Raw genomic sequence first — 20,714 nt, forward strand, 5'->3', positions numbered from 1 at the left:
TAATAATAATAATCATTAAATTGTTTTTTTTTTTTACATTTGTATAATCGTTGTCCTTTTCTAAACTATAATAGAAGGAACAATTTCACATATTTTTAATTCTTTTACTTATAAGCAATTATTTAATAGAAGATGGCAGTTTAATTGTACGTCAATAAATTTAAACGGCATAGTAGACAAAAATATAAAAACATCGATAAATAATCGCTAATTAATTTAAATTATGTCAATAAATTTCTATATAATATAATATAATAATATAATATAATATATGAGTTAAAAAACATTTAAATCTTTTTTTTTAATGGTGTGTTCAGATTCGCCACCGGGCCATTTTGACGCCCACCAGAAAACCGGGAAAATTTAAATTTATAAAATTTCTGATTAAAATGAAATTCAAGAACAAATTTAAATGTAACGTTTATGAATAATTTTTATGAAAAGTATTCATACAGTCGAACTCCTTTAACTCGGATTCCATTATTTAGAAATTTCCCCTCAATCTTGACCCCCACTACAAGCTACGTTGTCTCTCACCGATACTATACATTTGTATGTCTGTCTATATTTATCTATACATCGTTCATGTATATGTAAGAGCGCATGCGCTGTAGTTTACTTTTTAAGGAAGAAGGGGCATCCGATAACTCGGAAATTCCAAGAACTTTCCGCTCCTCCGTAAACTAACTGTCCAAGTTAATGGAGTTCGACTGTATAAATAACAAAAAAATCGATTATTAATTAATAAGAAACGTTAATAAAAATAAATTTTATGCTGCACGCACACAAAATTTACACACGCACATTTACTGCAGACAGAGAGCATGATAAAATCCATTTTCATTTATATTTTTTATTAATTAATAATCGATTTTTTTTTTAATTATATCGATACTATTTACAAAGATTATTAATAATCGAAATGTGGAGATCTGTTCACTTAAATTTAACTTTAATCAGACACTTGATAATTCACACATTATTTTTATTGACTATCAACTTTTTTCTACTAATTTAATTATGAATTTAAATTTTCCCGGGTATTTTTTTAGAATTCAAATTATTAATTTTATTTTCTACTGTAAAAAAACGGGATTGATTACAAATTTTATTTAATATTAAAATAATCTCCTCTTTGGAGTAAATTTCACTCCGCGGGAAAAGTCATCTACTCTGGGTTCAATCCGAAAATTGTTTACATAACGTATGATGCCGATTGGCGTAAATGCAATAGAATAAATACAAATATAAAATGCTTTGAATATCCAAATAAACTCCTAGTAATTAAAATTTTCCCGGTATATGGCGGGCACCTGTGCGCCGTTGCAAAGGATCCAAACACACCACAATAATAAATTTGTTCAAAGAGTAAATTTAAAAATATTAATGAAGGACAAACTACTCGTCTAAATCACACGGCAAAGACTGAACAAGTGTGAAAAAAAAATGCATTTGAATAAAAATACTTTAACCGTAGTCAAGATACTTGTAAAAATAATTTTTGAAGTAAAGGGCAAGTCTTACAAGTGACAAAATACACATTATGTAAAGTGTTACCGCAAGTAAAACAAGCATTCCCATACGGGTACTTCCACAATTTTCCGAATGTTCTTGAGCACGATTAGTTCGACCGGCCACCTGCTGCCTCGCGGCATAATCGTAGCGTGAGGTGGCCTGAGGTCAACCTCAAGAACGCCAGCGTGCTCTTTGCATTTCAATTTGTCCTTCTAATGTCTTAGCTAAATAAATCACAAATAATTGACTCAGCGCAATACCAAGTGCTATGCCCGCTATTGTATAAAGATTACGCTCAGCCCATGTACGGACTATCTCGATGCACCCGCTTATCCATATTCTCTTGCTGGCTTCTGATGGCGGGAGCATTTGAATTTGATAACCGCACATTATATTAACTAGTCCACTTGATATATCTGTCGTGTTGATACAACATGAAAAAGGTACACCACAGCTTTCCCTACCGGGGCTCGAGCAATTGAAGTACTCGTTTTTCTGCCAATCTAGGTAACCTTCTTGACTTAACCCACAGCATTTAAACTGTAAAAATTTATTTTATTATTTTGTAAGCTCTGATGACGGGATTTTTGCCATATTTTTTAAATGAATAGTTCAAATTTTTGATATTACGGGGAAAATATCAGTCTTAGTAAAAAAGTTTTCGTACAAAAGTTGTAGGAAATTTAATTTTATTAAAAAAATGTCTCCTATGATTTTTTTATACGATCAATATTTTCACCGTAATTCAAAAATTAAGATTCATAATGAATGATTCAAAATTTTGTTAACTATGAAAATCTTAATTTTGAAATTGCGGCTTTCTTATTAGTCATAAGAAAAAACTATAAGAGATATTTTTTTCAGAAAATTAAATTTCCTACAACTTTTGTTTGAAAACTTTTTTCATAAGACCAATATTTTCTCCGTAGTATAAAAAATTGCAAACTAATTATTAATTATTTTTAAATTAAAGCAAAAATCCGGCCCTACTGATGACACTATTAGTTTTATGCACAAGGCTTCAAGCTTAAGTAATGAAACTATTATACAGAGTAATTTTCGATGCTGATAAAAAGTTTATATTTAATTTAACATCAGGTTTTTTATTTTATTTACTAGTATTTAATAATAATTAAATTATATTTAAATTTAATTTAACCTTTACATCGACACACTGGTCTAGTTTATTCATAGAATAATGATTATACTGAATGAGGGTGAATGCAGCAGATATGAGACAATTTATAAATTTTAAATAAATTAATTAATTAAATTAAATGGAAAAAAATGCGCGGGCTGATGTTTCAATTATCTAAGTGCGCATTTTAAAATTTTTTTTCTCCTTACGTTTTATTGATTTATTATAAAATTTAAAAAATTGACGTGAAGTTAGACGACGTCTAAAAATTTTCTGGTTTTATAAATTTTCTACATCTGCAGATTTTTAAGGCCAGTTTTCAAACCGGGTTTATTTTTTTAGAAATTGATTTGTTGAAAAAAAATATGAAAATTGTCAATTGTCTACTAGTTTAAAGATTATAAATAATAAACTTACTTCTTGTTGTCCAAAATCAATTAAATTCTGTAAGTCTGGATCCTCTCTGTATGTCTGGATAATCTTATCAGTAAATGATTCTTCAAGAATAGATTGTAATGTATGAGGAAATACAAAACCAACTATAGATACACCCATTTCGAGTAAAAAAAATGCTAGTAGACACCATGAGTACTGAAAAAATATATAAATTATAATAAATAATTATAGTTAAAATTATTATTGCTGGTATATCTATATATTATTAATATATATATATGTATAGATATACTAGCAATATTTAAACCCAGTTTTAAAAATTGGCGGTAAATATTTAATACTTACAAATTTAAGAAGACATGTATTCTCTCTCAATGCACCAACACAGCCAGCAAAACTTACAATAAATACAACACCACCAGCAATAGCCATCACAAGTGAGATATTCAGAACAATATCGTAAACATTTTCTACTTTAACTGATCCGGTTGTTTGTAATTTATCATAAAATGCATAGATTCCTACTCCAATTAACAATCCTCCAAAAAGCTGTCAAAAAAAAGCTCATAATTAAAAAACCAGATCCTAAAAATGGTTGTAGCAGACATGAGACAATTTATAAATTTTAAATAAATAAATTAATTAATTAATTGAAATGTAATTTTAAAAAATGCGCGTACACATTCCGCGTTTATTTGAATATGGATTTTTTTATTTTTACTCTACTTACATTTTATTCATTTATCATAAAATTTAAAATATTCATAATTGTCTGCTACATTCACTCATTCCTGAAGTTACAAGACAATTAAAAATTTTCGGATTTTTCTAACAGATCAATGGCAAAAAAATATGCACATGTAGAAAATTAAAAAAAACTATAAGTGCAATTTTTTGAAATATTTTTTTTTTCAATTTATCGTTTCCAAAAAAATCCAAAAATTATTAAACGTCAGCTAACTTGAATATGACAACAAAGTTAGCAGACATTTGACAATATTCCCTGATTAAACAACTGAATTCAAGCGAATTAAAAATTTTAAATCTGTTATATTCTGTCGAATTCTGCAAAACAGAATTCAACTGAATTGAAAATTTGAATTTGAATTAAACAGAATAAAACCGATTTAAAAATTTCAAATTCGTTTTAATTCAGTTTAATTCGGATTCAGAACCTGAAATTGTATAATTATTTTCGAATTAAACCGAATAGAATTATTTAAATTCGTTTTAATTTGGACAAATTCTGGTTTTCCTGCCGAATCAGACAGAATGAATTTTTAAGTTAGGTACCGAATTAACAGAATTTATCTGAATTGAATAGAATTAAAAATTTAATTCTGTTTAATTCGATCGAATTCAGTTGTTTAATCAGGGTTCGAATTTTTTCAACAAAAAAATAAATACTAAAAAAAATATTTTGAAAAATCGCACGTATAGTTCATCAAATTTTCTACATGTGCATTTTTTTTTATTATTTATCTGTTAAAAAAATTTATTTAAATTTCAAATGTCTGCTAACTTTGCTGTCATCATTAAAAAAAATAATTATTATTTAAATTAATATTTTATTTACCCAAAAGATAAAGTTAAGCATAAAAATCATGTATTTAACACAGGAGCTGACGTACGTAAAATTATTAGTACGTCTCCTGTGATGATGATGATGATGGTGGTGACGATGGTGATGATGGGAATACATGATTCACGTCCTTTTTTTTCCTTTTTTTATTATCTAAAATCTTTATGTATACCTACATGTATATATATGCATATATATATTAATAAATACTGATCACAATGCACACTCGAAGAACCAGAATAATCACTGTCGACGAGTGATGATTACGTTTATCTACATAATGCACAAGTTAAAATAATAAATAATTGAATGTAACAGCTGATAAATTTAAAAAATAATATTCAAAAATTCAAAATAAAATAAACTTGTTATAAATATCACAAATAAATTTATAAGCTTTTGACAGCTTGCCTTTCATCAGCCATTACAGTTCTGTTTCATTCCGCTTGTTCACTTATCCAGCTGATATACATTTTTAAAAATATATACTACAGTCCGTGTTCTCTGTTTTGAAAATTAGTTGCCGTTTAATGAACCAGGTTGTGCTGCTGTGCTTTAATATATTATTACACATGTGTTTTTATTTAAATTAGTGTGAGGGAGAGACAAGTGAGACGTGTTGATGAACGGACGTGTTTCAGTCCTAGAGTACACTACAGCACAAATCAAACAGAGTTAAATTAATAACACCGAGTCTTTAACTCAGTAATAAAACTTAAAAAGATAAATAAAGTAAAAATAAAAAACAAAACAAGCTTAATTAAAGTTAACAAATTTAAAATAAACAGCAGTGACGGTAGGGAGGCTCCCCTATCTTAGAGGGTTAAACCTCAAAATTGGAGTAAGGTTATAAACGGCTCAAGTGAAATCATTCGGAATCAAACAGTTTTAACATAGAGAATTTAGTCTAGACAAATATCACAATTTGAAGCATCATACTAAAAGATTGTTAAACAATAACTGTGGAACGATTACAAAAAAGTCAAGAATAACAGCTAAACTACTTGGCCTGGAGCAGAGGTCAATCCTCAAAGGCGTGAGAGGCTGGTGTAACGAGGTGATACACATAAGGGGTTGAACATCAAATTGGAGCAAATCAAAGGATCAAGTCCAGGCAATACCTAAAACAGCATACTAAGGGAAATCGACATTTGGGAACTTCATTTACATCATCCTTCTGGTCCTTGCATAAATCCTTAACCTTTGGTAAGTGGTAGTGTAAGCCTGTTAATTAAGTTTAAACATAATTTAGTTTTATAATATTTAAGGTATTCGACAAAGAAAATAGAAATAGAAAGTTGGAGTAAGGAACAAAGCAGTAATTAAGATTGTTGTATATTTTGGGGCTTAAGCCAGTCAGGAGAAGATTTACACTGAATACAAATTAAAAACAAAGTATTAAAGGAGTAGCTAAGATTAGTGTATATATTGGGACTTAAGACAGTCAGGAGAATACTTTTATTGATCACAGTCTAAAAACAGAGTATTAACGTAGTTTAAGAAATCTTTCAATCTATTTAAAGTAAAACATATAAATTCCTTTGCGATTAAACAATACTTCCGGTTAGTAACTCGTCAGGGAATTAAAATAATAACAAAATAATTAAATAAATAAAATAAGACAGTCAGAAGAATAGTTTCATTGATTATAATCTAAAAATAAAGTATTATGGTTAGAAATATCCTAGAAAAATCTCTGGAAAAAGTAAACAAATGGCTTAAAGAGAGAGGATTAGAAATATCTCCGGAAAAAACGGTGCTCATGGTTTTCTCAAGGAAAAGAAAGAGGGAAGTTATCAGGGTGAAGATCGAAGGAAAGAATATAGAGGAATCAGAAGAAACTAAATTTTTAGGCATCAATATAAATAACAAACTTAACTGGAACAGTCATATATCGGCGATAAAAACAAAAGCTAAACAATGTAATAATATTATCAAAGCAGTAGCTGGCTGGAAGTGGGGGGCCCATCCTTCCTCAGTCTTACAAATTTATAAGGGCCTGGTGAGAGCCACAATAGACTGGGGACTCATCTTTTACCAGGACACATCAGAATCTAACCTCGTAAAAATAAAGAGGGTACAATATGCTGCACTTAGAAGTGCCACAGGCAATCTCATTACCACACCACTGAATGTCTTACTTCACCTGGCTGCGGAGCCAGACCTAAAAAGCAGAGCGAGATACTTATCTAGGAAATTCTTGATAAGAACATCGTCTAAGTCACAGAACCAATTGGACCCAGCATTCAGATTAATGAGGGCTGCTTATAATAGACTTCTCAGCAAAAATCAGGAGAAGAAGGGGGCTAGATTCCTCCCAACTCTGTTTGAACTCTGGGAAAAGGAAGCGGACACCATAGGCAGCATCAACAAGTACGACAAACCTGCAATGGCAATGGTCAGCTACCATAGCAGGTTCATCACAACGGATATAGACACGGAAACTGGAAGAGAAGCTATTAAAAGCCAAAATGTAAAAGAAAAGTGGAAGGAACTGATAGATCAAGCTTATCCGGAGTACACGCAAATTTACACAGACGGATCAAAAACTAAGAACGGTGTAGCAGCAGCGGCAATCTGCCCGGAAAAAAAATTAGCAGTGAGTGGATCCATGGACAAACGGATAACTATAATGGCAGCTGAAATTCAGGCCATCAAAATGGCAATCAGGATGGCAGTTAGAGCTGAAATTAAAAAAGTAGTTATATGCACAGACTCCCTATCCACTCTGGAGGCTCTGGGGGGACCAGGCAGCCCCAAAGATGACAAAGGAATTATGGAGATCAGACAAAGTCTTGGGGAATCCAAAGACATGGGCGTTAATATCACCATGATATGGACTCCTGCGCATAAGGGTATAGAAGGCAACGATGAAGTGGATAAGATGGCAAAACAGGTTGCTAACGACAACAATCCACAAAACAAAATCGAAGGCCTAGAAGCAGAGCACTGCTATGGAATATTTAAAGAACATCTACACAAGGAAACATTTGAGGATATGACTAAGTATCCCAAGGGAAAGGAGTACTTCCTACATACTAAAAAGTTTAATAAAAAACCTTGGTTTCACGGGTTAGGGTTGACTAGGGAACAAATTACTATTTTAAACAGAATTAGAAGCGGTCATACTCAAGTTAGGGCACATTTACATAGAATGCAGATAGTGGGAGATGCTAACTGCGAATGCGGAGAGCTTTCCCAAACGCTAGAACATATTCTATGGAATTGTGAATTAGTTGACAGTAAATGTAGATTGAAATTAATTAACAGGCTTACTAAATTAAATTGTAATTATGTTTCAGATTGTGCGGTCCAGTCACTGGTCCTCACATCTTCACCAGCAGTGACTTATCCCCTACATGAATTCATCAAAGGTACCTCATTTAACATATAAAATGTCCCTAGTGTTTATAACACCCAAACATACTAACAAATTCATACTTCATTCATCATTCACAGATCCTCTCATACTTTTAAAACATCATTCTCACACGTTTTAAAAAAAAAAAAAAAAAAAAAAATAAGTAAATAAATAAAGAAATAGATAAATAAACAAATTAAAATTAAAATAATAAACATCTAAACATTGGAAATAACTACAAGTAACCACTAGCAACAGAAAGATAAAACAGGAAGAATCAAGCAAGCAAGAAAAAGAAGTGTAACTAGCAAGTTAGAAGAATAACTAAATTTACGAGTAAAATAAAACAAAGTATATACAGCAGTAAGTGGCACGTGGCCCTCCCGGGACGATAGCCAAGAAGGAGAAAAAAAAAAAAAAAATTAGTGTGAGTGGATCAGACAATTGGTAATTTTTTAAATTTTTTAATCAATAAATTAATAAAAATATTAATTTTAAAATGGGATTTAGGATATTTGAAAATTCAATTACGCGCGTTTTTTTAAATTTCATTTTAATATGAAGTTGGAAGACGGGCAACAATTTTTGGTTTTTTTTTAACGAATTAATTACCGAAAAAAAATAAAAAATGCACATGTAGGAAATTAAAAGTGTAGGTGCAATTTTTTTAGTTTTTTGAGTTTTTTATAATTTATCTTTTTAAAAAAAATCTAAATTATTAGCCATCTTCAGTATCGTTATTTTAATTTATTTTTTTAAGGGCCAGATTTTTAAACCGCGATTATTTTTAATCCGGGTTTAAATTAATATGACTGATATATCTATATATAGTATAGATTAATAATATATAGATATACCAGCAATAATAATTTAAACCCGGTTTAAAAAACTGGCACTAAAATATGAGTGTGAATGCAGCAGACGAGACATTTTATAAATTTGAAATAAATAAATAAATAAATGAAATTTTAAAAAATGCGCGCACTGATTTTTCATTTATCTAAATATGCATTTTAAAATTTTAAAAATTCCCACTTGTCAATTACATTCACACTCATCCCTAAAATTTCGATGCTGAAAATTGCCGACAATTGAAAATTTCAGTCTTTAATTATGATACTGAAGTTAGCAGACAATAAAAAATTTTTTGATTTCTTTTTTAACAATTAAATTTTAAGAAAAAAAAAAAAATTAAAAATATGCGCATGTAGAAAATTTAAAAGACCAAGTGCATTTTTTAAAAATATTTTTCTTTTTATAATTTATCGTTTTTTTTTTTAAATCCAAAAATTATTAGACGGCTGATTTCAGTATCATTTTTAATTTCCAACTTAATTGTCATCACAAAATTTTTAAAAAATATACCCAAGAAAATTTTTTAAAATTCTTCACATGAATTTTTAAAAATTTTTACCTGTCAATAATTATTTTGTTTCTATAAAATAAATAAAAATTTTTAATGTCTGCTACTTTCAGCATCACATAAAATTTATATATAAATTATCTTATATCTGATACATTCACACTCATTTTATTTACGCGGCTTAATCATTTGTTCTTGATGATGATTAATTTATTATGAAAGATTGTGACGTTTCAATTGTCTTTATATTTTATTCATTTACAATTTATAGTTTTTATTATATATGTATATAATAATATATATATATATAAAAATATTGACATTTGCTAAAAAAAATACTAAATAAAATAATTATACCAAAATGTCATATTTTGAAAATAATATTTGGAGTAAAAATGAATATCATACACTCGGACGTAAAGAAAATGACCGTAAGTTGATAAAATTTATGAACAATAAATAATTTATTCATTAATTTTGATATTTATGATCTAGAAGCTGGTAAATCAATCATCGGATCAATTGTTGTCGGGATATTTCTGATACTTTTGGTGATATCACTATGGAATATAGGCCGTCATAATTTATCAAAGACTTATGTAGTAATTATTGATACTAATTCAAATTTATTACACAAAACATCAGAACGTTATTTATCATTCGGCCTGGATTCATCGTTGCTTCGTGATATGGATAAATTTCCTGTCAAAAATGATACGTTTGTTAATTTAGCGCGATATTTAAGCCCCGCATTTGTAAGAGTGGGTGGGACATCCGCAGATTGTATTTTTTTTAACCAACCGGTACCCGAAGTTACTGAAAAAATAACTAGTCCAGTTGATGCTCAGGATATCAGTAATTTTACTTTGGCCGGCGATGATTATCTGGCGGTCTATCAGTTCACTGAGAGAGCGCAATTGAGAATGATGTTTGATCTCAATGCTTTGATCAGAGATCCTGATGATCATTGGGATGATACCAATGCTAAAGATATTATTAATTTTTCTAAAGGCCATTCTATGGATATCGATTGGCAACTTGGCAATGGTACTGTAAAATTTCAAATTAATTACAGTACAACCTGGTTATAAGTTACCCTCTATTTTTTTCGCTCGTCCAAATGATACCCACACTCCAGTTCTGCTGGAAGCTTTTCGGTCGTCGCGAGGGAGATTTCTGCAGTCCTTTTATAAGTTAATTAAATATGTACGTAGATAATTAATTAATATAACGGAACCGAAGTCCACCTCCGTTTTACAGAAGACTGTTTCGCACTGGCAGTACTCTAGGATCAATGATTGCGTGTGAGTACCGAACCAAGAACTACTACGGGTCCAGATCCAGTGAAATCCTAGCATTCGGTTTCCCTTATGCCGGCTTGGAAGGATTTGCCTTGAAGGTCAAGTGAGGACATGGTTTCTTCCTATTAAATATCTACGTAGATAAATGACAAACGTCAACTAACTTATAAACGAACTGCGGCCTTTTGCAAGCGACCTGCATATGCAGAAAACCGAGTGATCGCCGAGTCCAAGGTAGGGGAGAGCCATTTCCCAGAAATTTTTCTCCTGTAGCCCCTGATAGTAACTTATAACCGGGAGTACTGTACTATTAATTAATTGGTTAATTAATTAAAATAATTTAAATACAGAACCCAATTCATTTCGACACGTCTTCAATAGACCAGTATCAGCAAAACAATTAGCTGATGACTATATTCATCTCCGACGTCTTCTAAATCAACTAGGATATGAAACAAGTTTTCTGGTCGGGCCAGAAGTTAATCATATTGGAGACAATGATAAAGCTGGAGAAAAATATGCCACTGAATTTTTAAAGAATAATGAAAACAGCGTTGACTTTTTAACGTGGCATCAATATTATCTCAATGGCCGCGAAGCCAAAGTAGCGGATTTTATAAACCCGAATGTCTTTAACCGGCTGCCGATTCAAATAAAAAATGTCCAAGATGTCATTGATCAAACAAACAAAAATTTAAAGATGTGGATGTGTATGTTTTTTATATTTATATATTAGTAATAAATTAATAGTTACAGCAATAATTAATTAACAGCTGAAACGAGTACTGCGTATGGTGGAGGTGCTCCAGAATTGTCAAACAGATTTGTCGCGGGTTTTCTGTGGCTCGACAAACTAGGATACGGAGCCACTGCCGGAGTTGATGTCATTGTACGGCAGTCATTTTTTGGCGGCAATTACAGCATGATTGGTAAAGATCTTGAACCAAATCCTGACTGGTGGGTCAGTGTCATGTACAAACAATTTGTTTCTTCGAAAGTAATCCAACTCAAGACACCATCAAACTTTGGCAGCATAAGATTATACGGACACTGCACTTGTCCAAGTGCATTAATTTCTCGTGTCCCTGCAATTACTGTCTACGGCGTTAATTTGAACAACGACTTTGTCCGAATATCTTTACTCTACTACTTGAAAAGTTACCCACGTAAAAATAGTAAATCATTTTTATACATTCTCACGGCAGATTACTTGCAGTCGAGGTTTAATTATTTACTATTAATTATAAAATAAATAATAATAATAATGATAATTATACTAATTTTATACTTTATTATATTTTTACAGAGATATAAGATTGAATGGAGAAATTTTAAAATTAAATTCTGATGGAAGTTTGCCAGCTTTCAAACCTGTCATCGTTGACTCATCGCAAGTTATCACTTTACCCCCCTTTTCAATGGCATTTATAATTATGCATGGAGTTGAACATCGGGCTTGTGAAACATAAAACTTCTCCAAGCATTTAATGTCCAGAAGATTGGAAGGTTTTTGCGACGAAATTTAACTGATGAAAGATGACTGGGTAATTGCGGGTGCAATTTTGCATCTGTATGCTAAAATTTTTTAAAATCTAGACCCGGTAGATTTTTTTAAATATTTTCGTTCCGCAAAAACCTTCCGATCTTCAGGTACAGCATTCATATATTTATATATTTTTTACAATTATTGTGCTTTATATAAAGAACAATTTTTTTTAGTTACCACAATATCAACCGAATATTTTTATATTAATATTTAATTTATACATTTAAAAGTTTATATTATTTTTATAACTTATTTTAATTGTAAGACTGGATATTAAATTAAATTAAATATCTTACCAACAACAAATTAACGGAATGAAATTATATAATTATAATAATAATTACGTATTAACATCATTTAATAATATATGTATATATTATACAAATAAAAGTTGAATAATATGATAAATACTGAACGATTATTAGGACGAGGAAAAATTTAAAATGAATTTTATAATTTCCTCAGAAATAACAAACATATTTTTTTTTTTATATTGAGTTCTTAAAATCTATATAATTAATATTGAAGCTTGAAATATACAAGACTTACAGACATATTTACATGATAATATGCAATACGAGTATGTAATTATTATATATAATTTTATTTATTTTAATCTGTTGACGATATTGTTATTGTTTTACCTTTAGGGTCATCGAATCTGTCCATGGTACGAATGTCCATCATCATTATCAGACCCCAGATCATAATAATCCCGAGAATAGCAGTGACGAATATACCAGACCAAATAGATATCGATGTGAAACCGACGCAATCGTAAGTATCGCTGAATTTTTTAGCGAATAATTGCACTTGGATGTTGTATAAATTCAATTTAATATCTTCGGTTTCGTTTGAATTTGATTTTAAAAACTGCACTACCTGCCCGCAGTGATAAGAAAAGTTCTGGGGCCAAGTTAAGTCTGTTTTGGTGAACAACGAGAATTCTTGGTTGTCTCGAGTTACGTTTACTCTGTGCAATGTGTAGTAACCAGACGTTTTAGGAATTATTTCAAAAGCCAGACTTGCTTTGTATGACGACGTGTCATTGCCGACGACATCGAAGTCCATTTTGAGAACCATCGGAGAATTTATGGTTCCTTGGCCTTCATCTTTGACTTCTTTTGGTTGTCCAACGCTGATAAATTCTGATCCTTTCATCTGTAATTTATTTATATATTATATTGATATTTGTTCATAATTAGGCCTGACCCAGGCATTGAGGGGAGAGACAATTAATTGGCTAGTCAGTAGAAAGTTAAGGTGAAGGAAGGGCCAGCAGCGAAACAAATACAAATCTACTGTCTGATCATAAAGTATTGGCGCTAGATTTAAAACATGATCAACTTATGTTTAAAAAAATCACATGAAAATGTGATATATAGAGACCGATAAATTGAAGTCTCTTCTAAGGTAAAACTGTAACTGATTAATAGGGTGGGCCGAAAATCCGCTTTTATTAAAATTTTATTATTAATACCAAAAATATTTTTCTTTGTACAAAAAAAAATTTTTTCGGAAAACAAAAAAAATTTTAGGTCGATATCTTAAGCTCGCCAAATCCCGCTAAAGTTAGAAGTTGTTTAAAATTTTTTTTCCAACTTATTTTGATCGGAAATTTAATTCTCTACAAAAAAGGTCCTACAATAAAATTACGTTAAGTTGATAGTTACTGAGATAATTGCAATTTTGCTTTAAAAAATGGAATTTTTCAAGATATTATTACTTTTTCAGGGTAAAAAATAAATTTTATCATAAAAAATTAATAGAAAATTCAATTTTCTACAAAACAGACAATAAAAATTTATTCAAAGTTGATAGTTACAAAGATAATAGCGATTTTTGGTGAAAGCCCCCAAATACCGAGAAATGTGACTATCTAAACATAAAACTGCCAGTTTCTGAATAACTATAAATTTCAAGTTTTTACCACAAGGCCAATTTTGTAAGAAATTTGATTTTCTATGAAATTTATTTGATAAAATTCATATTTTACCCTGAAAAAGTGATAATATCTTGAAAAATTATATTTTTTAGAACAAAATTGCAATTATCTCAGTAACTATCAACTTAACGTAATTTTATTGTAGGACTTTTTTTGTAGAGAATTAAATTTCCGATCAAAATAAGTTGGAAAAAAAATTTTAAACAACTTCTAACTTTAGCGGAATTTGGCGAGCTTAAGATATCGACCTAAAATTTTTTTTGTTTCCAAAAAAATTTTTTTTTGTACAAAGAAAAATATTTTTGGTATTAATAATAATAATTCAAAAAAAGCGGATTTTCGGCCCACCCTACTGATTAATGCTGATGCGTTTTTCTAATTTAAATAAACAAAAATTTCAAGTAAAAAAATTATCATTGATCAATAATTATTTGTGGATCAAAATATATTATAATATGACGTATAAACATATTTTATAATTGACTATAAATTCAAATTGTGACTTTTCAAAATCACGCACAGCTTGGCATTTTTAGCTTTAACGTTCGTACTTTCCAAAAATATTTAAAAATGCAGATATTAATTTAAATAAAAAAATGTTTAGTTATTGTGCGACTGTACATTGCAACAATAAAAATTATTGTAATTTTAATAATTAGGTATAATATTCAAGTTCGATATTAAACAAGTACCTGGAGAGCTGGTGGTTTTTCAAGATAAAACAAAACTCGCTCAGATTGAATAAATATATAATCGGTATCATTTTGCGCCAGAGGTTCTGCTGTGGCTGCTGCTCTTTTGATCCGATCTGGTCGACTGAGAGTGCAAGTTTTTCCAGTCAATATTCCAAGTAAATAAGGACTTGATTCTTTCAACATTTTGAATGTTTCAAAAACAAAGTCAAGATCATTGGCTCTGTTTATAACAAGTTGACCATTTGACACTGAATTCAAATCTTCATCTGATGACTGGTTATAAAACGGCAAGGTTTCAATTATCGTAAAAGGTCTATCAACTTCCGGTATGTATTGCAATGATCCGAATTTTTTAAGCTGCTTCCATTGATCCTGATAAATTAAATTTTATATATATATATTAATAAATTAGTCAAAATAAATATATAGATTAAGTAAAAGACCCAGAACTAGTACCCGACCACTTCATGTATTTGTGTAGATATATTTAGTAAATATCGATATACAAATACATGAAGTGATCGGGTACCAGTTCCCTGATCAGGTACTGGGTCTTTTAGCTTAAAAATGAAATACTTACATTGTCATGTAGCGTAACATCTTCACGACAGAAACTTTCTTTGTAAAAAACAATAACGGGCAATTGTGAATCACCAACTTTTTTGGTGACAATATCTTTGAATTCTTTTTGTGATGTCTTATCAAATAAATTGAAGGGTTTGCTGATTGATTTTGTTGAGCTGTCGCCTCCCCAAATTAAAACTGGGACATCAGTGATACTTGACGTAACAGTGGAAAAAATTAAACCCAGTCCAAAAAATTTAATTATGAATACACGTGAACTAAACATGATTATAAATATTTTTTTTTTATTAAACACAAGTAGTTCTTTAAAAATAAAATCGTGTAGAAAAATTTGACGTGATTATCAATCGACCAAGACCAACCTACACTTCCATCAGCACTCACGCGCCTGACCAGCCCGCGGAAGTCATATGATGTGACACGTGATCACTTTTTTTTAGTTCCGGTTTTTGAAAATTATTGCGGCAACTTCATTGCGGTTCATTCTCTTGTTATCATTATTGTTATACTTTTTTTTACTAACTGTCACGTTATTTTTTAATAAAAATTTTCTATTTAATTATAAAATTTATTTAAATATAAAAATATTATGGAACAAACTGTCACTTATACAGTAAGTAAATTTTTTGTTGTAAAAATAACAGATAATTATGATTCTGAAGTTAGCCGGCGTCAAAAAATTTTTGAATTTTTCTAAAAACGATAAATTATAAAAAAAATATTTTTTACGAATTGCACTTATAGATGTTTCAATTTTCTATATGTGGATTTTTTAGTATTTTTTTTTTTGCAATTGATTTGCTGAAAAAAAAACTCGAAAATTTCAAATTGTCTGATAACTTTAAGATCATCATATAATTCAATTTCATGAGTTTGAATGTAGCAGACATCAGATAAATTTAAAATTATAAATAAATCGAATAAATAATTAATGAAATAAAATTTTTAAAAAATGCGCATTCAAAAAATAAAAAAATTAATAAGTGCATTTTTAAAATTATTTTCTCTATTTTATTTATAATTTTAAATTTGTCTGGTGTCTGCTACACACACTCATTTCAATTTCTTTATTTTTATGAACAAATTTAAAGTAAAATTCCCAATTATTAACAGAAAAAATTTGATAAAAATATAATTGACTCAATTATATGACAATTAAATTTATTTAAAAATTTTTGTCTGCTGCTTTTGCCGCGGAAATTTATGATACTAAAGTTATCCGACGTCTAGTCATTTTTTGATTATTTTTCAAAATGGTAAATTATAAACAAAAAATATTTGAAAAAATTGCACCTATAGTTTTTTAAATTTTCTAAATGTGCATATTTTAATTTTTTTTTAATTGATTTGTTCAAAAAATATCCGAAAGTTTTTTATTGCCTGTCAATTCTTAGGATCATATAAATTTAATTTAATAGATAAATAAATAAAATTTTAGCAACTTCAACCATGGAGAACAATGGGTGGACCTGTAGAAAAAAATTCAAATTATCCGATCCCAACAAAAGTTGGAGGATCGTACAAAACACCTAGATCTCATCCATGGAGACCTACTGTAGGCTTTGAAAATGTTCAAGTCATGACTCTGTAAGTTAAATATTTTTTTATAATTAACGGAACCCTAGATGTCAATTAATTTGTCTGATAGTCTGCCAAGTTTAAAATATTAATTAAGTAAACTTTCTTCAAATTTACGACAAGTTTCTCTCAATGAAATTTAATCTCAATATCTCTGTTCGTTATCTACAATCTAGGCATTAGTTTAAATAAATGTTACATACATTTTTGTATCTGATAAAAAAAATTATCGTCATCACTACGATAACTTAATTAATTTAAATGTAATTTTAATTTGAATATGATGTTTAATAGTTTGTTATTTTCTAATTACTGTGGGTTAAATTATTCAAATTATGATTATGAAATTAGACAAATCTAGACCATTGGACACTTCGAAGTATCTAAACTGAATCTATAAAAATCCATAAAAAATCACGACTTGTCATCTTTCAAAAAAAAATCTATAGAGAATTAGACAAATCTAGAGATGGTTTCATACCTAATGAACTTCGAAAATTTGAACTTTGAATAATTTAGTACTTCTTTCATCAAAAATATTTTTTTTTTCATAATTTTTCTTAATTCATAAAAGTTTAAATCTACCAAAGTTCAAATTGCGAAACTAGAGATAATTATTAGATGAAATTTGAGTCGCGAGACTCTAATAGTAGTAAAAAAAAAAATAGGGGAGGGAGGGGCAAAAGGGGGTACTTAAGGAAATACCAAGTTTTCGAGGACTCAAATGCGCTAAATCTTATTTTTTTTTAATAATATTCAACGTAAATAGAAGAAATTTTCAGTTACCGTTGAAAAAAAAAATTTTTCATTTCTGCGGTCAAAGTGGGGTACCCCCTAAAAAAGGTAAAAAAAAAAAAAATTTCTGGATTTTAAATGAATTTGATTAAGTTGAATTTTTTTGTAAGTAATTGACATGAAGAAAAATTATACTTTACATGTTTATTGGATACAAAAGAAGAAAAAAAATTTTTAATAGTTTTTATCATAAAACAAACGTCATTAATATTTTTCAACTAACAATGGATTTTTGAAAAAGTTTACAAAAAAAAATTCAAAGTAACGCTTAATTATATTTACAGAAGTGATTTTGGAATGTTTAAAAACCATTTAAAATATACAATTTTTTTTATAAAATTTTGGGGGTACCCCGTTTTGCCTACCCTACCCCCTTTTGCCCCCCCCCTTCCCCTAAATTATTAATATTGTGAATAAAATTTGTCAAAAACAAAATAAAAAATCAGAGCTGGATGTCAATAGAAGAATTCAAAATATTAAGGATTGATATTAAAATTACATGAATATTATTAATTATTTTTTTAATAATTATAGACCATCACAAACAATAACAAATCAATTAGTTGATCCTTGTTACACACCAAGTGATATGGCCACCGAACCTTTGAAGTTTCCGAATCTTGTTACTGGTTTTGAAAGGAACCCGTCTCATGCTGCTAGAGCTGCCCTTTATACCCGATACACCCCAGATGAATGGAATCAAAAGGAAATCCGACTTGCTAATGAAGTAACCGCTAATTGTAATTATTCAGACAAACTCAAAAATTCAACTCTACAGCTTATAAAGTAAGTAATTTATTTTATTTATAATAGTTATTTTTTTGTAATTTGTTTGATTTTAATTATAGAGAAGCTGATGAAAAAGTACAAGAAGGACAAAGGGACTCATCACGAATGCTGGGGCAAAGAGTAAGAGAAATAAATTTTTGGGAGCGAGAGTTATCGAGTGAATTAGATAGAATTATTATTGGAAATAATAAAATGCAAGAATGTATGCGGACTCTTCAGAGAGCTATTCTAGATGTTGAAATTCCCCAGCATATTAGTCAAGAGTGTTTATATCATCGCGAATCAAGAAGAGGTAGGGTAGAAATAGCATTTGTGGCCATCCTTGGCAGATCGGAATTACAATAAACTACCGAATTTTACCGTAAAATGCGGCAACTTACGGCAAATTATAGTAATCTCTGGTGATTTACGGGGGATTTATGTCAAATTACAGTAAAAATGTGGCAATTTCCCGCAATTTTCGTCATTTTTTACCGTAAATACCATATGCTTTTTTATATTTAGTTTTTGCAGCGCAATATTTAACTCTACGGTAAAGTACCGCAGGCTTGCCGCAATCTTACGGTAAATTCCCGACCGATTGCTACAAATTTACAGTAAAAATACCGTACGTTTGTCGTAAAATGTCTCACCTTTACCGTAAGATGCCGTATTTTACGGTAATTACTGTAATTCGGATCCGCTAAGGACATTGCTATATTTTTGGACATTCAATATTTCATTTAAATCAATGAAAAATATAAAAAAAAATTTCATAGCAATACAGTAATTAAATTGTCTTGAACGAATTAAAAAAAATTATTTTTTACTAGGCACTGAATTAATTCATGATGAACCTGAAAGAGCTTTATTGAGTGAAGTAGAAACCATAAGAAATTGTCGTAAGAAACTTGAAGTCTTCACCGACAAATGCAAAGAACAAGTAAAAAGTTTTTAATTACGTCAAATAAATATCGAAATAAAAATGATGATAAATATTTCAGTTAGCAAATGGCCGAGCAGCGCAAAATGAAATAGAGATGGACATAAATAATAAAAATTTAGCGCTCGGTATCGATTCGATGTGTCATCAGTTAAATAATTACAGCAGAGGATTACAATATTATGGTGGCATTGAAAATTATGATAATTCGTAAGCCAAAAAATAAATATTTTAAATTAATTGACTTTTACTAAAAATATAATCTGCAGAATTACTGAAGGGAAGACGTGGGCCGAAGCTTCGGATGCCGTTATTAGAAAATCTCAAATAATTCGCGCGAAATCAAATCAGATTATCAGTGACATTGAGGCGGTGATAAATGAAGTTGCTCAGGAATCATGGAAAGTTTGGGATTACACGAATAATGCGTTTGCTAGACGAATCGCTGAAATTTTAGAAGCTAAAAATAAACTTTTAGTCCACTTGCAACACGTAATAATTAATCCAGTACCATATTAACATTTAATTAGATCGCAATAAATAATCTTACAACTTAATTGCGAATCAAACGCTTGGATTTTAAAAATTTTAATAATTTATATTTGACTTCAGGTTCAAAGTGAAATTTTTTCGGTTGAAAAAAATATTGAGGAAATAAAAAAAGCTGTGAATGATAAAGCGCTGACTATAAAAGTCGCACACACGCGTCTCGAGGCAAGAACATATCGACCGCAAGCTGAATTATGTAAAGATGCAGCACAACTGAAAATTGTCGAGGAAGTCGAGACAATAAAATCAATAATTGGTAATTTGAATAATAGATTACTGGAGTGTGAAGCGCAGCAGCAACAGCTTTTACGAACGAGATCTAATCTCGAAAATGATCTGAAAGATAAAATGGACGCTTTGTTTATTGACAGAGAAAAGTGTATGGGATTACGTAAAAGTTATCCAATTGTTAACACAATAAAATACTAGTCTGTTTATTATTTTCGTAAGTAAATTCGTTGAGTTTTATTTCATAAAGTTATCGTTATTGATTCCAAATAGTCGATAGACAAAGTCATGATATAAATTGGTTTTTAAACTATCGAATAATGTCGGGCAGATTTTGAAAACATTCATCTTTTATAAATAATAAAATGATAAATATTTATAAAAATTCATGTCGTAAAAAATTAATAATAAATAAATTATCCGAAT

General features: G+C 29.7%; 5 protein-coding genes across 8 annotated transcripts; 3 read left to right on the forward strand and 2 right to left on the reverse strand.

Annotated features, from left to right (window-relative positions):
* On the reverse strand, nucleotides 1-5,078 carry LOC130677212 (tetraspanin-33-like). Its single transcript, XM_057483886.1, has 4 exons — nucleotides 4,626-5,078; nucleotides 3,395-3,598; nucleotides 3,071-3,244; nucleotides 1-2,055 (listed from the first exon to the last, which is right to left on the reverse strand). Exons 1-4 carry the CDS (start codon nucleotides 4,749-4,751, stop codon nucleotides 1,687-1,689), a joined length of 873 nt encoding a protein of 290 aa, XP_057339869.1. The 5' UTR covers nucleotides 4,752-5,078; the 3' UTR covers nucleotides 1-1,686.
* A 143-nt stretch (nucleotides 5,079-5,221) lies between these two features.
* LOC130677198 (heparanase-like) lies at nucleotides 5,222-15,621 on the forward strand. Of its 3 annotated transcripts, none has more exons than XM_057483858.1 (7): nucleotides 5,222-5,837; nucleotides 7,934-8,439; nucleotides 9,627-9,786; nucleotides 9,851-10,402; nucleotides 11,007-11,366; nucleotides 11,430-11,877; nucleotides 11,963-15,621. In XM_057483858.1, exons 3-7 carry the CDS (start codon nucleotides 9,717-9,719, stop codon nucleotides 12,123-12,125), a joined length of 1,593 nt encoding a protein of 530 aa, XP_057339841.1. In that variant the 5' UTR covers nucleotides 5,222-5,837; nucleotides 7,934-8,439; nucleotides 9,627-9,716; the 3' UTR covers nucleotides 12,126-15,621. The 3 variants fall into 3 exon arrangements, with proteins under 3 accessions (XP_057339841.1, XP_057339842.1, XP_057339843.1); XM_057483859.1 differs by having other exon boundaries at nucleotides 7,934-8,419; XM_057483860.1 differs by having other exon boundaries at nucleotides 7,934-8,355.
* On the forward strand, nucleotides 6,301-7,994 carry LOC130677013 (uncharacterized). The gene is made up of 2 exons (XM_057483531.1): nucleotides 6,301-7,655; nucleotides 7,934-7,994. The coding sequence occupies exons 1-2, from the start codon at nucleotides 6,301-6,303 to the stop codon at nucleotides 7,992-7,994; spliced, it is 1,416 nt and encodes a 471-aa protein (XP_057339514.1).
* Nucleotides 12,273-15,692, reverse strand: LOC130677207 (V-type proton ATPase subunit S1). The gene is made up of 3 exons (XM_057483873.1): nucleotides 15,423-15,692; nucleotides 14,840-15,214; nucleotides 12,273-13,363 (listed from the first exon to the last, which is right to left on the reverse strand). The coding sequence occupies exons 1-3, from the start codon at nucleotides 15,690-15,692 to the stop codon at nucleotides 12,815-12,817; spliced, it is 1,194 nt and encodes a 397-aa protein (XP_057339856.1). The 3' UTR covers nucleotides 12,273-12,814.
* A 134-nt stretch (nucleotides 15,693-15,826) lies between these two features.
* On the forward strand, nucleotides 15,827-20,489 carry LOC130677200 (tektin-3-like). 2 transcript variants are annotated; one of them, XM_057483862.1, is made up of 8 exons: nucleotides 15,827-16,040; nucleotides 16,866-17,014; nucleotides 18,335-18,586; nucleotides 18,649-18,881; nucleotides 19,402-19,511; nucleotides 19,573-19,721; nucleotides 19,781-20,003; nucleotides 20,124-20,489. In XM_057483862.1, the coding sequence occupies exons 1-8, from the start codon at nucleotides 16,017-16,019 to the stop codon at nucleotides 20,487-20,489; spliced, it is 1,506 nt and encodes a 501-aa protein (XP_057339845.1). In that variant the 5' UTR covers nucleotides 15,827-16,016. The 2 variants fall into 2 exon arrangements, with proteins under 2 accessions (XP_057339845.1, XP_057339846.1); XM_057483863.1 differs by lacking the exon at nucleotides 15,827-16,040 and adding an exon at nucleotides 16,621-16,683.
* The last annotated feature ends 225 nt before the right edge of the window (nucleotides 20,490-20,714 follow it).

Source organism: Microplitis mediator, chromosome 11 (genome assembly GCF_029852145.1).
Source record: "Microplitis mediator isolate UGA2020A chromosome 11, iyMicMedi2.1, whole genome shotgun sequence".
In the NCBI taxonomy this organism is placed as follows: domain Eukaryota; kingdom Metazoa; phylum Arthropoda; class Insecta; order Hymenoptera; family Braconidae; genus Microplitis; species Microplitis mediator.

Bases quoted from the DNA above. Each gene is read 5' to 3' on its own strand.
- LOC130677212 (XM_057483886.1), bottom strand. From the start codon at position 4,751: ATGTATTCCCATCATCACCATCGTCACCACCATCATCATCATCATCAC. The intron at 3,599-4,625 runs GTAAATAAAATA...TTTTTTTGACAG, and splicing joins TGCTTAACTTTATCTTTTGG to CTTTTTGGAGGATTGTTAAT. The intron at 2,056-3,070 runs GTAAGTTTATTA...AAATTTTTACAG, and splicing joins TTGATTTTGGACAACAAGAA to TTTAAATGCTGTGGGTTAAG.
- LOC130677013 (XM_057483531.1), top strand. From the start codon at position 6,301: ATGGTTAGAAATATCCTAGAAAAATCTCTGGAAAAAGTAAACAAATGG. The intron at 7,656-7,933 runs GTACTTCCTACA...ATTATGTTTCAG, and splicing joins AAGTATCCCAAGGGAAAGGA to ATTGTGCGGTCCAGTCACTG.
- LOC130677198 (XM_057483858.1), top strand. From the start codon at position 9,717: ATGTCATATTTTGAAAATAATATTTGGAGTAAAAATGAATATCATACA. The intron at 9,787-9,850 runs GTAAGTTGATAA...TTTATGATCTAG, and splicing joins CGGACGTAAAGAAAATGACC to AAGCTGGTAAATCAATCATC. The intron at 11,878-11,962 runs GTTTAATTATTT...ATATTTTTACAG, and splicing joins GCAGATTACTTGCAGTCGAG to AGATATAAGATTGAATGGAG.
- LOC130677207 (XM_057483873.1), bottom strand. From the start codon at position 15,692: ATGTTTAGTTCACGTGTATTCATAATTAAATTTTTTGGACTGGGTTTA. The intron at 15,215-15,422 runs GTAAGTATTTCA...TTAATTTATCAG, and splicing joins ATGTTACGCTACATGACAAT to GATCAATGGAAGCAGCTTAA. The intron at 13,364-14,839 runs GTACTTGTTTAA...AATAAATTACAG, and splicing joins AAAAACCACCAGCTCTCCAG to ATGAAAGGATCAGAATTTAT.
- LOC130677200 (XM_057483862.1), top strand. From the start codon at position 16,017: ATGGAACAAACTGTCACTTATACA. The intron at 18,882-19,401 runs GTAGGGTAGAAA...ATTTTTTACTAG, and splicing joins TCATCGCGAATCAAGAAGAG to GCACTGAATTAATTCATGAT. The intron at 19,512-19,572 runs GTAAAAAGTTTT...TAAATATTTCAG, and splicing joins CCGACAAATGCAAAGAACAA to TTAGCAAATGGCCGAGCAGC.